Source organism: Rattus norvegicus, chromosome 10 (genome assembly GCF_021556685.1).
Source record: "Rattus norvegicus strain SHRSP/BbbUtx chromosome 10, alternate assembly SHRSP_T2T, whole genome shotgun sequence".
NCBI classification, from domain to species: Eukaryota; Metazoa; Chordata; class Mammalia; order Rodentia; family Muridae; genus Rattus; species Rattus norvegicus.
The window spans coordinates 79,761,892-79,775,270 of NC_141543.1; the positions used below are offsets into that span (position 1 = coordinate 79,761,892).

The following is a 13,379-nucleotide window of genomic DNA, read 5'->3' on the forward strand; positions in this document are numbered from 1 at the left end:
AGAGAGAGAGAGAGAGAGAGAGAGAGAGAGAGAGAGAGAGTAGTGGGGGAGAGGAGGAGTAGAGGCCGGCCATGAGCCGGTGGAGAGAGGGGGGAAGGGATTAGCGGGGGGTGGGTGGGGTGGGGGTGGGGGGACAAGAGAGGAGCAAGAGAGCAAGAGAGCAAGAGAGTGAGAGGGGGCAAGCAGCCCAGCCCCTTTTCTAGTGTCAGGCATACCTGGCTGTTGCCAGGTAACTGTGGGGCGGAGCAAACCTGGCTGTTGCCAGGTAACTGGGGGTGGAGCTTAGATAGAATGCTAACCCCTGGAACCTTTGGTTTATTCCTTTTGTTTGGCCTGGGTCTCTCACGAAGGAAGCCTGATCTGGCCTCAGACTCTTAAGTAGCTGAGGATGACTCTGGACTTCTGATTCTCCTGCCTCCAGCTTTCACTGCTGGATTACAGGTATGTGTTACCACGTCCGGTATACTCGTCAACTCGGCTACACCTCCAGCCTTGGAGTATTGTTCTTGCTGTCTGCATAAGTAATAGTATTTTTTATCGGTGCATGTCTTTTTATTGCATTGATTTATTTATTGTGTATACTGGGCCAGTGTATTCCTGTGGAAGTCAGAGGACAACCTTTGGGAGCGGTTTCTTACCTTTTGTTTGTTTGGTTGGTTTTGGTTTCTGAGACAGGGTTTCTCTGTTTGGCTCTGGCTATAGTGGAGCTCAAACTATAGACGAGGCTGGCCTCGAACTCGGGTCTGCCTGCCTCTGCCTCCTGAGTGCTGGGATCAAAGGCGTGCACCATTACCAACACCTTGGCTTGGCTCTCGCCTTCATAATAGAGTCTTTTAGTCTGTTACTTCATGTGGATCTTTGGGATCAAATTCAGGTCATCGGGCTCGGTGGCCAACACCTTTACTTGCCATGTCACCAGCCCATAAGTGGCTCCTTGTAGCATACTGATTCAATCAGCCAGCACTGACTTAGCTCTGTTTGTGTGAGCTGGCATTCTATGCTTCTGTCTCCATTGTCCACACGAGAATGCATGCAATAGTTACTGAATAGATTCAGTTTCCCAAAGCTCAGGCCCCACCTACTCCCTCCTAGAGACGAGGAGTCACGTAGACAGAGCTGTCCTCAAAGTTGCTGTGCAGGTAAGGATGCAATGGAACTCATGCCCCTACCTCCCCAGTGCAGAGATTACAAGCACCGTGGCACACGTCCTCCCCAATGAATGAATGAGTGCGTGAATGAATGAGTGAGCCAATGAATGAATGAGTGCATGAATGAATGAGTGAGCCAATGAATGAATGAGTGAGCAAATGAATGAGTGCGTGAATGAATGAATGAGTGAATGAATGAGTGAGCAAATGAACGAGTGCATGAATGAATGAGTGAGCGAATGAATGGATGAATGAATGTTAAAACATTCTCTTCCAGGGGCTGGAGAGATGGCTCAGCGGCTAAGAGCACTAACTGCTCCTCTAGAGGTCCTGAGTTCAAATCCCAGCAACCACATGGTGTCTCACAACCATCTGTAATGAGATCCGATGCCCTTTTCTGGTGTGTCTGAAGACAGCTACAGTGTACTTATATATAATAAATAAATAAATCTTTCAAAAAAAAAACCCACCATTCTCTTCCATAGTTATTTGCTGCTTTTCCAGACTCATCTCCCACTGATCCTCTGCTAGCCCCCCACCCCCACACCCGTTCTTCCTGCCATCTTGTCCAGCATAACGTTTTTGGCTTTGGATTTCTTAGGTTTCTACTTCTAGGCTCAGGCTAAGTATCACTTTCCTTTTCCTGCCCACTCTTCTGAACTTGTAGACCTCCAATCTTGTCTCTCTGTGCATTTGTAGATGAGTCAGAGCTGAAACTGCCTGGAGGCAGCAGAAACAGACCAGTCAGAACAAGTTCATCCCCACTGCTGGCTTATATTGATGGTGTGTGTCGCCCATTGCTGGAGCTGCTGGGCTTTTGTTTGGTTGGCTTGTTTTTTGTTATTTTAGACAGGGTCTTTCTATGTAACCTTGCTGCCTGACCTAGAATTCGAAATATACACCAGGCTGACCTCAAATCCACAGAGATTCAACCACCTCTGAATGGGGTGGGATTAAAAAATATGTATTACCGTGCCAGGCTATGAAATTCTGTATTTTTCACATTCATTCATTCATTCACTCATTCATTCATTCAGCGTGTGTGTGTGTGTGTGTGTGTGTGTGTGTGTGTGTGTGTGTGTGTACATGCCACAGGACATCTTGTGGGTCCTGGGGATCAAACTTAGGCTGTCAGGCTTGGCAGTCTTCCACCTGTTGAGCCATCTTGCCAGACCAGTTCTGATGAGTTCTGAACCACAAAATTCTGCTCTTTGATCTGAGGAGATATCTGAGGAGTTGCATTCCACCCCTTAAAATCCTGTAAAAATGTCCAGTGTGGTAGCATCCAATTATAAACCCAACCCTGGGGACGTGGAGGCAACAGATTCCCCAGGCTTGCTGGACGGACAGCCTAATCTATATGGCGAGCTCCCAGGTTGGTGAGAGACCCTGTCTCAATTCCTGAGGAATGATACGTGGGACTGAGGTTGCCCTTTGACTTGCACAGACACATGTACACATGCACGCGTGCTTATATACAGGGTGCACTTGCACACACATGAACATACGTACATATACACAAACACACACATCTGCTTTGTGGCATAGCTGTGAGACATTGGAGAGAGGGAAAAGGAGTGTGTAACGGTCTTTGTGTGTGTGTGTGTGTGTGCGCGCGCGCGTGCGTGCATGGGTTTGTACAGGAGCAGGCAATGTCTTTGGAGGCCACAAGAGACATTGAATCCCCTGGAGCTGGAGTTAAAGGCAATTTTGTGCTACCCAATCCCAGAGCTGGACACCAAACTCTGGTCCTCTGCAATTACCGGCTCCTAACTGCTGAGCCACCTCTCTAGCCCTGTCTTAATTTATTTCAACTGTCAATTTGACGATGTGGAGGTACCTGAGGAGGCCTCCTCTTTGAGGGATTGTCCAGATTGGATTGGCCTGTGACATGTCTTGAGGAGGGGGGTGTGGGGGGATTATATTATTAATGGATGCAGAAGGGCCCGGCAATCCCACTCCCAGACCTGAGCCTGGTCCTGAGCCGCATAAGAAAGTTGAGTCTATGTTGGCCTGTGAGTAGGCTAGCAAGTACCCCCTTCCATCTGTGAAATGGGTTCCTTGATTGGAGGTAATGCTGTGTGGAGGCCTGCCTCTAACCTAACCTAAGTGTTTGCCCTGAATTCCACAAATGAATTCCATCCTTTAAGTAGAAATAAACCCTGCTCTTGCTTTTGGTCACAGCAACAGAATGAAACCCTAATAGTTAAAACAATAGCTAACCACATAGGGAAGCCTGCCTATGACCCAACGGAGACTAGAAACCCCTCACTTACTAGATGATTGTGCAACTTAGGGAAAGGGAGGCCCAACCCCCCTGGATTTCAGGATCATGAGATTGGTGTCCTCATTCCTCACAACACTGGCACTGAAATAAATCAACTTAAGAAAAATGCAGATTCCCACACCGATTAATCAATTAATCTTGATAATGAATCCATTAATGTTTTGGCCTGCAATCAAGAGCCAGCCAATGCCTCAGAGTCTCTTGGTGTTGAAGCTCAAAGGTGGTGTCTTTAAAGGCAAAAAGGCACAATTACATCAACCTTAGGTGAGGTCCGGGTAACCCTGCAACATTTGTATTGATAGAACCTAAGTATTTCGGGTACGACATGACAATTAATTTTGATTTATACTTTTCCCAGTTATTTTAACTTGTGTTTTATTTGCATAATCATTACCTATTTTGGTTAATGTATCCAGATGGACCATGCTCAGAGTCATAGAACAAACGGTGTTGCCAAGGCAGACAGACCTAGCTGTTGGGAGGTTAGAGGGTAGAGGGCTAACAAGTGTCTAAGCGGATGTAGGACGGAGTCAGGACAACTTCAATGTGTGTTACCTTTCGGAGTAAATGTCATGATTTGGGCAACAGAAATGGTATCTGTTCTGTTGATTCACTTGAATTTTTTGAAAGGAACAAATAAAATTAGTGACTGGAATTGCTCTATAAATGCCAGATGCTGTCCAGATGTTACTGTGCCACCTAACTGGGACACATATTATGTTATGGCTTTATGCTTCAGTTCAAAATCGCTTAACAGATTTTTTTGTTTTGTTTTTGAGGCAGTTCCTGACTGGTCTGGACCTCATTATGTAGATCAGGCTGGCCTTGAACTCGCAGAGATCCCCGCCTCTGCTTCCTAATGTCCCTCTGTCTCTTGAATTCTGGGGTCGCAGGAATTTGAGAGATCACACCAGCCTGATATGTGGGTGCCAGGAACCGAACTCAGTTTCTCATGGTTGTATATCAAGTACTCTTTTTTTTTTCTTTTTTTCGGAGCTGGGGACCGAACCCAGGGCCTTGCGCTTGCTAGGCAAGCGCTCTACCACTGAGCTAAATCCCCAACCCCGTATCAAGTACTCTTAACGGATGAGCCATCTCTTCAGTGTCCATTACAATTTTTTGTTTTCTTTTTGGTTTCTCTGTGCAGCTGCGGCTGTCCTGGAACTCACTCTGTAGCCTTTCAAACTCAAGAGATCTGCCTGCCTGTGCCTCCTGAGTGCTGGGAGTAAAGGCATGCACCACCACTGCCTGGCTTAATTACAATTCTAAAGTTTGTTTTCTTAAAGATTTATTTAATGTATATGAGTACACTATAGCTGTCTTTAAGATGAGGGCATTGAATCCCATTTCAGATGGTTGTGAGCCACCATGTGGTTGCTGAGAATTGAACTCAGGACCTCTGGAAGAGCAGTCAGTGCTCTTAACTGCTGAGCCATCTCTCCAGCTCCTCAAATTACAATTCTTTTTTTTTTTTTTTTTTTTTTTTTTTGTTTTTTTTGTTGAAGCACTTTATTCAGAGGCTTGGGGGAAAGGTTGTATGTAGAAGCTCACGCTGTCTGCTGTCCTGCGCAGGGCAGACCTTAGAGCTATCCCCGTGGCTAAGAGAGCTCAAATTACAATTCTAATGCAAGAGGGACAAAGGCATAGCAGCAGGAAGAGCTGAGAGCTCACATCTCAAACCCTCAACAGGAGTCGGTGGAGGAGGTATGTCACAGAAGGGGGCAAGAAGACACTTCCTAATCCTTCCTGAAGTTCCACCAACTGGGACCAAGTATTATAAGACATGAATCTATGGAGGCCGTTCTTCTGTTCTTTCCACCCCCAAAAATATGGGACTTAGAATTTGCCACGAATTATGCTTGCCCCGGTGAAGACCACTGACCATTGGTGGAGACTCACGGCTGCTTTTTACACGATTACTGTCTGACAAACACACACCCAACCACACTTTGTAAGTACTATACTTTATGTTTTATTTTAAAACAAGCAAACCTATCTTCAACGTATCAAATGCTTTCATTTACACTTCTGTTTGTAGGCACTGGTCACAGGATACAGACCCAACTCAATAATTAACATAGAATAAGTAACAATGATGTTATTACTGCGGTCAGAGCAGGGTCAATGTCTAAGAAGCCAGCTGGCTGCTCCAGTGGGGTCCGCCGAATATCTTCAGTGCTGTGGGTTAAGAGGTATGAGTAGAGGTTCTCCTGTGAGAGGACTGAGGACCCAGATAGGCTGCTCTAAACTTGCACAGAGCAGAATCAAAGAGCAGAGGGCCCAGCTATTCATAGGGGTCATTTAGGTGGATCAAGTTCTAAGGACTACTAGCCGAGTCCTGAACCCAGCAATTACAAAAGGTGTAGGAGGCGATCGCCACCTAAGAGCATGCACTGCCCTACGTAACCCTGTGTTTTTCCTCCCCTGTCACATCTGCCCATCCAATCAGGATGCTATCATGCTTGGACAATGTCAGAAAGAACCAGGAAACAATCTAACTTCCCAACTCTCCTCGTTTCAACATTCTCTGTCAGTCACCGACCAGACAGATCAGCGTTCCTTTCCTGTTCTGTGCTGGCTCCTTCAGTGAGTAGCCCAGGTTACCCTTATAGAGACCTAGGAAATGTTTGTTTTTGGTCTAGTGTCAGCATAATGACTACATGCTTTCTGGACATTCTACAGCTATTCTAGAGAGCTAAATCTTGCCAATGTCTGCATTAAAGCTTGACTCTAATATGCCTTCAAGAATCTTAGGATCTACCCTTCGAGACCAGTAAGTTTCAGACTCCTTACACAGCCAGGGGCACAGAGTAAACACCTCTGTGCGTATTTACATAAAGTAACTGAATACACAGTCAATTTCCACACTACAATCACAACCCAAGGAATAGAGGCTAAGTTTGGTTTTTTTTACTATGCAACAAACTTCTCACAGAAAGCTTGAGATAGCCCAGGGAGTGCAATCCAAGTGGCAACTAAGATCCCCAAAAGAGTATTTCCAGAAACACATGAGGTTTTGAATTAAAAAAAAAAATCATTGGAAAATCAATCATGTGACTAAGTCATCAGAGATAGCATTTTCCAAATCCCTTTTACAAAAATACAATCTCAGGGCTGGAGGGATGGCTCAGTGGTGAAGAGTACTGGCTGGCTGTTCTTGCAGAGGTCCTGACTTCAAGTCCCAATACTCACATGATCATGGTGCAGATACATGCAGACAAAACAGCCGTACACATAAAAGCTCTTTTTTTTTTTTTTTTTTGAGACAGGGTTTAGGTAGCCTTGGCTGGCCGGCCTTGAACTCAGAGATCTTCCTGCCTCTCTCTGAGATAACAGATATTGCTACCATGCCCTACTGAGGGTTGTTTTTTTTTAAATAGTGGAAATATTTTATCTACTGGTCTTGTATATGACTCAGTAAGGCTCAGTGCAGAGTAATGCCACACTGACTGAGGTGCTCCACCAGCACCTACTCCCCGTCCTCCAAGAGTCCACGCACTAATCTAAAGACTAATCGCTCCACCAACTTATCTGAAAGCTAGGTCACTCCAGGAGCTATCACTTTCCAATAGCTAGGTCACCAATCGGGTTAGAATGCAAGCAACTGCTTTGAGATAAGGGCCTCACGTACAGCCAGGCTGGCCTTGAACTTAGCCTCTAGGTATTGGGATTGCCAAGTTGATCCAAAAAGGGGCAGGAGTTCACCCCTCAACCACACTTGTGGCCCTCCTGGCTCTTAAAGGAGAGCTGCTGCTGAGCATGTGACGTCATGAGGCTGGGCAACAAAACTATTTTTCCTTTAAAATTTCTAGACTTAAAATCCATCCCTTGTCCTAAACCATTCAGAAATTTAAAAAAAGTCACAGAAACCAAATTAACACCCCCCCCCATTTCTGAATATAAAGTGCTGGTTTCTTGCTTCCATAGTTTCATTTTGAACAAAAGTATCATGATGTCATTGCCTATTCCACTGACCTTTCTGGTCAGATTATGTATTTAGGTCCATATTGATGTGCAAATCATCATAACCTTTCAAGTTTCCTAGCAAGTGCAAATTAAAATCCCACAGTGTAGACTAGGAATATTTTACTTTATGTTATAGGTGAAAATTACTTTCTGACATGCTGGCAGAAATACTAAATTTACACAGCACAAAAAGAACTTTTCTAAGTCAGCCTCATTACAACCAGGCACACAAATACTCAAAAAGTAATTGCTACAGATTTTCCTTCCACACTCTAAAAAAATAAAATAAATAGTTTTCACTATAAAATTTTTTTATAAATATCAGCTACATTACAGGTTCACAGCTAAGTTGCAGAAAGTCTAAAACATTTAAGTTCAGTTACCTCACTACTGGACAATGCCTACTCTGAGACAGGAAAGCCTCTGACACTATTACATATGCAAAGCGCTGAAAACTATCCCTAAGGACCTATTCGGAGTTTAAGCCACTAAGTTCATGAGGCGTGAGGAATGTATTAGAGCAGAAAAGACAAGAGATGTGGAAACAGATACAAAGAGATGGTTCTTAGTTTTTCCTGAGAATGTGTAAGTTGTGTTGCTATGGAGACAACTTTAAATGGAACAGAGGGATCTCATAGTCAATCATTTTGTGAAGTACAGAGGCTTGTAATAAGCTATCACCATCTAATATATAACTTGCAAACACCAAGTATTACAAATTGTATTCAAACAAGGCACATGCCTATACATTTGTCTGGAATGCTGGGTAAACTAGTGCCTAAATGTGAGCTGCAGTAAATAAAATACTGGTCTGTTTTACGATACAGTATTGTGGAAGTTACATATGGAATCTGAGTAAGGCATCAGAAAGACATCATGGCGTGTCCTGGCAAGGGGACACAAGCCTGCTCTACCTGGAGAATCTCGGTAGTTACCTTATCTTGACTGATAGCCCCAAATTAATAAATTGTTTTACCACAAACAGAACATTATGAAATACAGGTAACTAAATATACCCACAATAAATTTAATAGTATGCCTCAGAGGGTGACTCTCTAACAATTCTGACCACGACTCTAAGGATGAATCTCATTACACACCAAACACGATCAGCTCACAAGGAACAAGGTACAAACTCTCACGGCTCTCAAACCTCGGCTGCGGATCCACTCTGAAGGTGTAAGTTGGAGCAAACCCATGGAACATCTTTCAACAGTAGAATTTGATAGCCCCCAGGAACAGGTGGAAAAGGTTAACCCAGCAGGGTAAAATTACTTTGGATAATGTACTCACTAATATTTTACTTACTAAGTTGTTCTTTCAAAAACATGGTCTGGGCCTGAGGTGACTAAACTGACGTTTATGGCAACTCACTGACTGCAGATTCATAAGAAACCATTAAAGGGAGACAAATGGTGGTTTGGGAGTAGATTCTAGTCTTTCAGAAATTAATTCACGAAAGACCACCATTTGTCAGAAACACACCAAGCCAGATGCCCACTGGTGTGGCGAACTGCAGAGGCAGGCCTCGGACAGCAGCGGCACAGCGCCCCCTAATGGAAGCGATGGGCCTGCCTTCAATAAGTGCTTCCCAATGGAGGCCGGAGGGGCAAGGAAAGAAAGGAAGCTTTGCGGGACCTCAAGTTCTTTCTTTTTTTTCTAATTTTTTTTTTTTTTCCCGGAGCTGGGGACCGAACCCAGGGCCTTGCGCTTCCTAGGCAAGTGCTCTACCACTGAGCTAAATCCCCAACCCCTCAAGTTCTTTCTTATTCATGTGCCCTCCCTTTTAAGGTCTGAGGAATGAGCACAGTGAGTATATATGCCATGGAACAGAGAGAGAGAGTGCTATGTGACTGTGACCAGCAGATTTATGTGACCACTTTACTAAATAAAGCTATACAATACAGTGTAAACGCTTAACAGAAGCATCACGCCACAGGTAAACAATAAGTTAAAAATATATCTTTCATACTTTGAAATAAATAGGATACAAACATCTTAGCAGAGCTCCCTCTCTGAGGGCAATGCTGTCAAGAGTCCTGCAGTGTTTCACTACACAAGACCACTCAACTTGAAGGCAGTCAGCCTGGACTATTTTTTGAGTAACTAATCTGACTTGGAGGCTTCCCTTATGTGTCTATTTTTTCCAGTCAATGATATCTTTTAGTCTAAAGAAAAGCTGGTGAACTGTAGAGCTTCCATTCCAAAGTTTTCTAAATCTTACTTTAGCCCCATCTACCTATCTAGTTGTATATACATATATACGTGTGTGTGTGTGTGTGTGTGTGTGTGTGTTTGTGTGTGCATACACACCAGTGCTGGAGTGTAGTTCAATGATAGAGCATTCATCTAGACTTCCAGAGGTTCAATCCTTAGTACTGCCCAAACAAAAACAATTAAAAAAAAAGATTTTGCACTTCAGTTCAATATGGTTGTGAAAATCTGAAAGCCTGATAGGAAATATCTACTGTGAAAATGGTAAGCGCCATCTTTCTTTCACTTTTCTCCTCAGGTGCTCCTAGGAATCAGAATGCAGGGTCCATTTGGTTTGAGGTGTGGGGCATCTTCCTTGGCACAGTGCGGGAGGAAGCCCATGTTAACCAGGGCAGTTCAAAAGCAAGCTAACGTTTAACGCGTTAATACACACCAAGAACTGAGGGAGGGAATGATCTCTCCGTCCACATCCTGTCCACCAAGGCAGTGCACAATGCGGCGTGAGGCCAGTCTTACAATGTCCAGCCGGGAGAAGTGTTTCATCTTCCTGGACCTCTCTGTGGTGGGTTTTTCTTTTCAGTTAGTGATAATGATCAGAGTGTGTTGCTGACAGGAGAGTGTGTCTGTGATACTGAAGTCTAGCTGTGGAAATGCTGTTCACATGCTCACACACAATGCTAGGAAGGAAATGACAGCTGACGGCCAGCAGTGTCCTGTGGGCGACATGTCACCCATCTGGGCAGATACGCTTCATCTCAGCCTTCTACTCGGCCTCCTTTAAGTCCTCGTGATCTGAAGGGCTTGAGAGGTCATCATCCGACTGCTCCCCAGAGAAGTACAGCATCAGTGCATGTGTCTTGTGCGTTATGGTGACAGTACAGGGCCCTTGGGCCCAGGGCTCCCCATCCACCTGCATCGGCATCGGCATCCTGGAGCACTTCAAAGTCAGCTGAAACCAGGAAAATGATCAGAAAGTGTCCGTCAGAAACTACAGGCAGGTGTGCCCACACCACTACCTCCACAGGTCCTCAGCCCCTGACATTAAAAACTAATCTCGGGCTAGAGAGATGGAGCAGCAGTTAAGAGCACTGATTGCTCTTCCAGAGGTCCTGAGTTCAATTCCCAGCAACCACATGGTGGCTCACAACCATCTGTAATGGGATCTGATGCCCTCTTCTGGTGTGTCTGAAGACAGCTACAGTGTACTCACATACATAAAATAATTAAAAACATTAAAAAATTCATCTGAATATAGCTTTTTCATAGACTTTATGGATTCTCTTCCAGTGGGCATTTTATCTCGTTGGCTGGCCAGCTCCCTGCAAGCCCTGGCTATAGAGTGTGGGGGGAGAGGTGCAGCCCCGGCTACAGAGTGTGGGGGGAGAGAGGTGCAGCCCCAGCTATAGAGTGTGGGGGGAGAGAGGTACACGCTGTCTCTGTTACCAGTCACTGTCACCTACCCGCACGGTATGGGCCTGTCCGATTCGAAAAGGATTTGCCAGTTTCACCTGGATTTGAGCACAGTGGAAAGACCCATATACTCCAACAACTTCCAGTAAGCCATCATCATGTCTAACGTGAGAAGAAGAAAATGTGGACTACAGAATGCAGTGAAGTCAAATTATCTACAGAAAACACTTTTAATACAGGTGGGTCATCAACTTACTTTGTCAATCTGTCTGTCTGTCTATCTATCTGTCTATCTATATCTCCATCCATCCATCCATCCACCCATCCACCCATCCATGAGAATTAAAGCCATTAGTATAACCACACCCACCCGCCATCTTATTAACATATACAGCAGTGAAAATCTGAGGGAAACAGAGTTCAAAAACAAACCAGAAGTATTGCACACCTTTAATCCCAACATTAGGGAGGCAGAGGCCTCTGAGTTCTAGTAAACCAGAGCTACATCGTCCCATGCTGTCTTGAAAACAACCAAACCAAACCAAACCAAACCAAACCGAACCAAACAATACAACAAAAACCCAGGGCGCTAAGTGACAGCCACATACTGCAGTCACCTGTGGCACTAACAATTATAATCTAGTTCCAGGGAGGGGGAAAGAGGAGGACTGAGTTCAAGGTTAGCCTATTTTACAGAGTTTATCCCAAACCAAAGCACCTCCCGACTGCCCCAACAGTCAAGCAGCAACATCACCACATACATACCTGGCTAGAGGATACGTCTCATCTCCCACTCCTTCCCACAGTCGGCAGCCACCGCCCCAGTAGCCAATGTTCAGAACAATAACTCCCTCCAAGTTAGGCAGTTCAACTCGCTCACCATCCAGCTCTAGCTTTAAAGAAATTCAAGTAGTTACTACAGGGCACCCTACTTCCACAGCTATCTCCTGGGAACTCAAACTTTAATAAGCATGCTCAGAGATGTGGGACATGCCTGAGGGGAAGGCAACTTCCTGCCCTGCACTCAAGGCAACCTGGCCTTTTCTTTGTCGTCACACAATGGAACTAATTAACTGGTTTATTCCTGGTATGCGTGTGTGCACACAGGTGTGGAGTCAATCTAGGCTGTCTATCTTGGTTTTGAATGTCACTGCCTGGCCCTTACTGCTTTTTTTTTTTTTAAAGATTTATTCATTTATTCTATATAAGTACACTGTAGCTGTCCTCAGACACACCAGAAGAGGGCATCGGATCTCATTACAGATGGTTGTGAGCCACCATGTGGTTGCTGGGAATTGAACTCAGGACCTCTGGAAGAGCAGTCGGTGCTCTTAACCCCTGAGCCACCTCTCCAGCCCCCATCCCTTACTGCTTTTTAAACTTGGTTTCTGGGAACTGGACTAAGGTCCTCACTTGTGTTATAAGCCCTTCACCAGCTGAGCTGTCCCCTTGGCCCTAAGAGGAACACTTTTTAATCCATTTATCAACATTGTCCTTTTTTTAATCACCACCTTGCCCTTTTTAAATTTACATATTTAAAACATTTTATTCCTGCTTATGTCTATGCATTGTTTACATACCTGGTGTCCAGGGAGGCCAGATTCCCTGGAACTAATTACTTAGGCACCTGCACTTGTGTGCAACCCCCTCCCCTACACACATAAATAAGAAAATAAGATACTCAAAAAAACTTCCTCTGCACCCTGGAGAGCAGCATGGCACCTCACATTCCCAGAGCAGGAACCTGGCATTATCTATGCTGCGTTCCCTACAACCAAATTAGTAGGGAATCACATGACACTGTCTGTGTCTTGCATTTCTGACAGTATTTTGTGGGAGAACCTATCTCCCTATAGACGTTCAACAGGCTGTACGCTCCGGCCTTATTCTCCCACACGCCCTAACACCTTTTTTTTTTTTTTTTTCCTTCGGAGCTGGGGACCGAACCCAGGGCCTTGCGCTCCCTAGGCAAGCGCTCTACCGCTGAGCTAAATCCCCAACCCCACGCCCTAACACCTTAATGGGCACAAACCAACACAGCATCCCCCATTAACAAGCCTCCACTGGCTTATTTTCCTGGCACAGGGGCAGAATTCAAGTTCTAAACATGCTGGTATGATACCGTGGCCCGGCTTCTGACTGGATGCCTTTAGTCTTGGCTCTTGCCCACTTCCACCCTGCAAGCCATGCTCTGCACTGAAGCGGCATCACTCAGTAACACTTTCATGGAGACTCTCACAGCTCCTTCCCTGCATGCTCATGCTGTTCATTCTTGCCAAGGTGGCTATCATTCCCCCCCTTATCTGTCAATGCTTTTGGGCTCCTTTAATATCTTTGTTGTTATTAACCATTAC

General features: G+C 45.0%; 1 protein-coding gene and 1 long non-coding RNA gene across 6 annotated transcripts in view; one reads left to right on the forward strand and one right to left on the reverse strand.

Moving 5' to 3' along the window:
- Window positions 1-13,379, forward strand: part of LOC120095172 (uncharacterized) — a 16,304-nt gene continuing 2,925 nt past the window's right edge. The window contains exons 1-4 of the long non-coding RNA XR_015631934.1: window positions 1-441; window positions 5,125-5,386; window positions 9,914-10,987; window positions 11,022-11,264. This is a non-coding gene — a long non-coding RNA (uncharacterized LOC120095172). The remainder of the gene's footprint in view (window positions 442-5,124; window positions 5,387-9,913; window positions 10,988-11,021; window positions 11,265-13,379) is intronic.
- The window catches only part of Dgke (diacylglycerol kinase epsilon), a 25,567-nt gene continuing 17,571 nt past the window's right edge, over window positions 5,384-13,379 (reverse strand). For 3 of the 5 annotated variants that reach the window (NR_172101.2, NM_001394359.2, NM_001394358.2), the window contains 3 exon segments: window positions 6,681-10,564; window positions 11,076-11,187; window positions 11,791-11,918. Coding sequence is in view for 2 of the 5 variants with exons in the window: in NM_001394359.2 (NP_001381288.1) it covers window positions 10,379-10,564; window positions 11,076-11,187; window positions 11,791-11,918 (426 nt within the window). In the remaining 3 variants the exon portion in view is untranslated. 5 annotated transcript variants of the gene reach the window in all.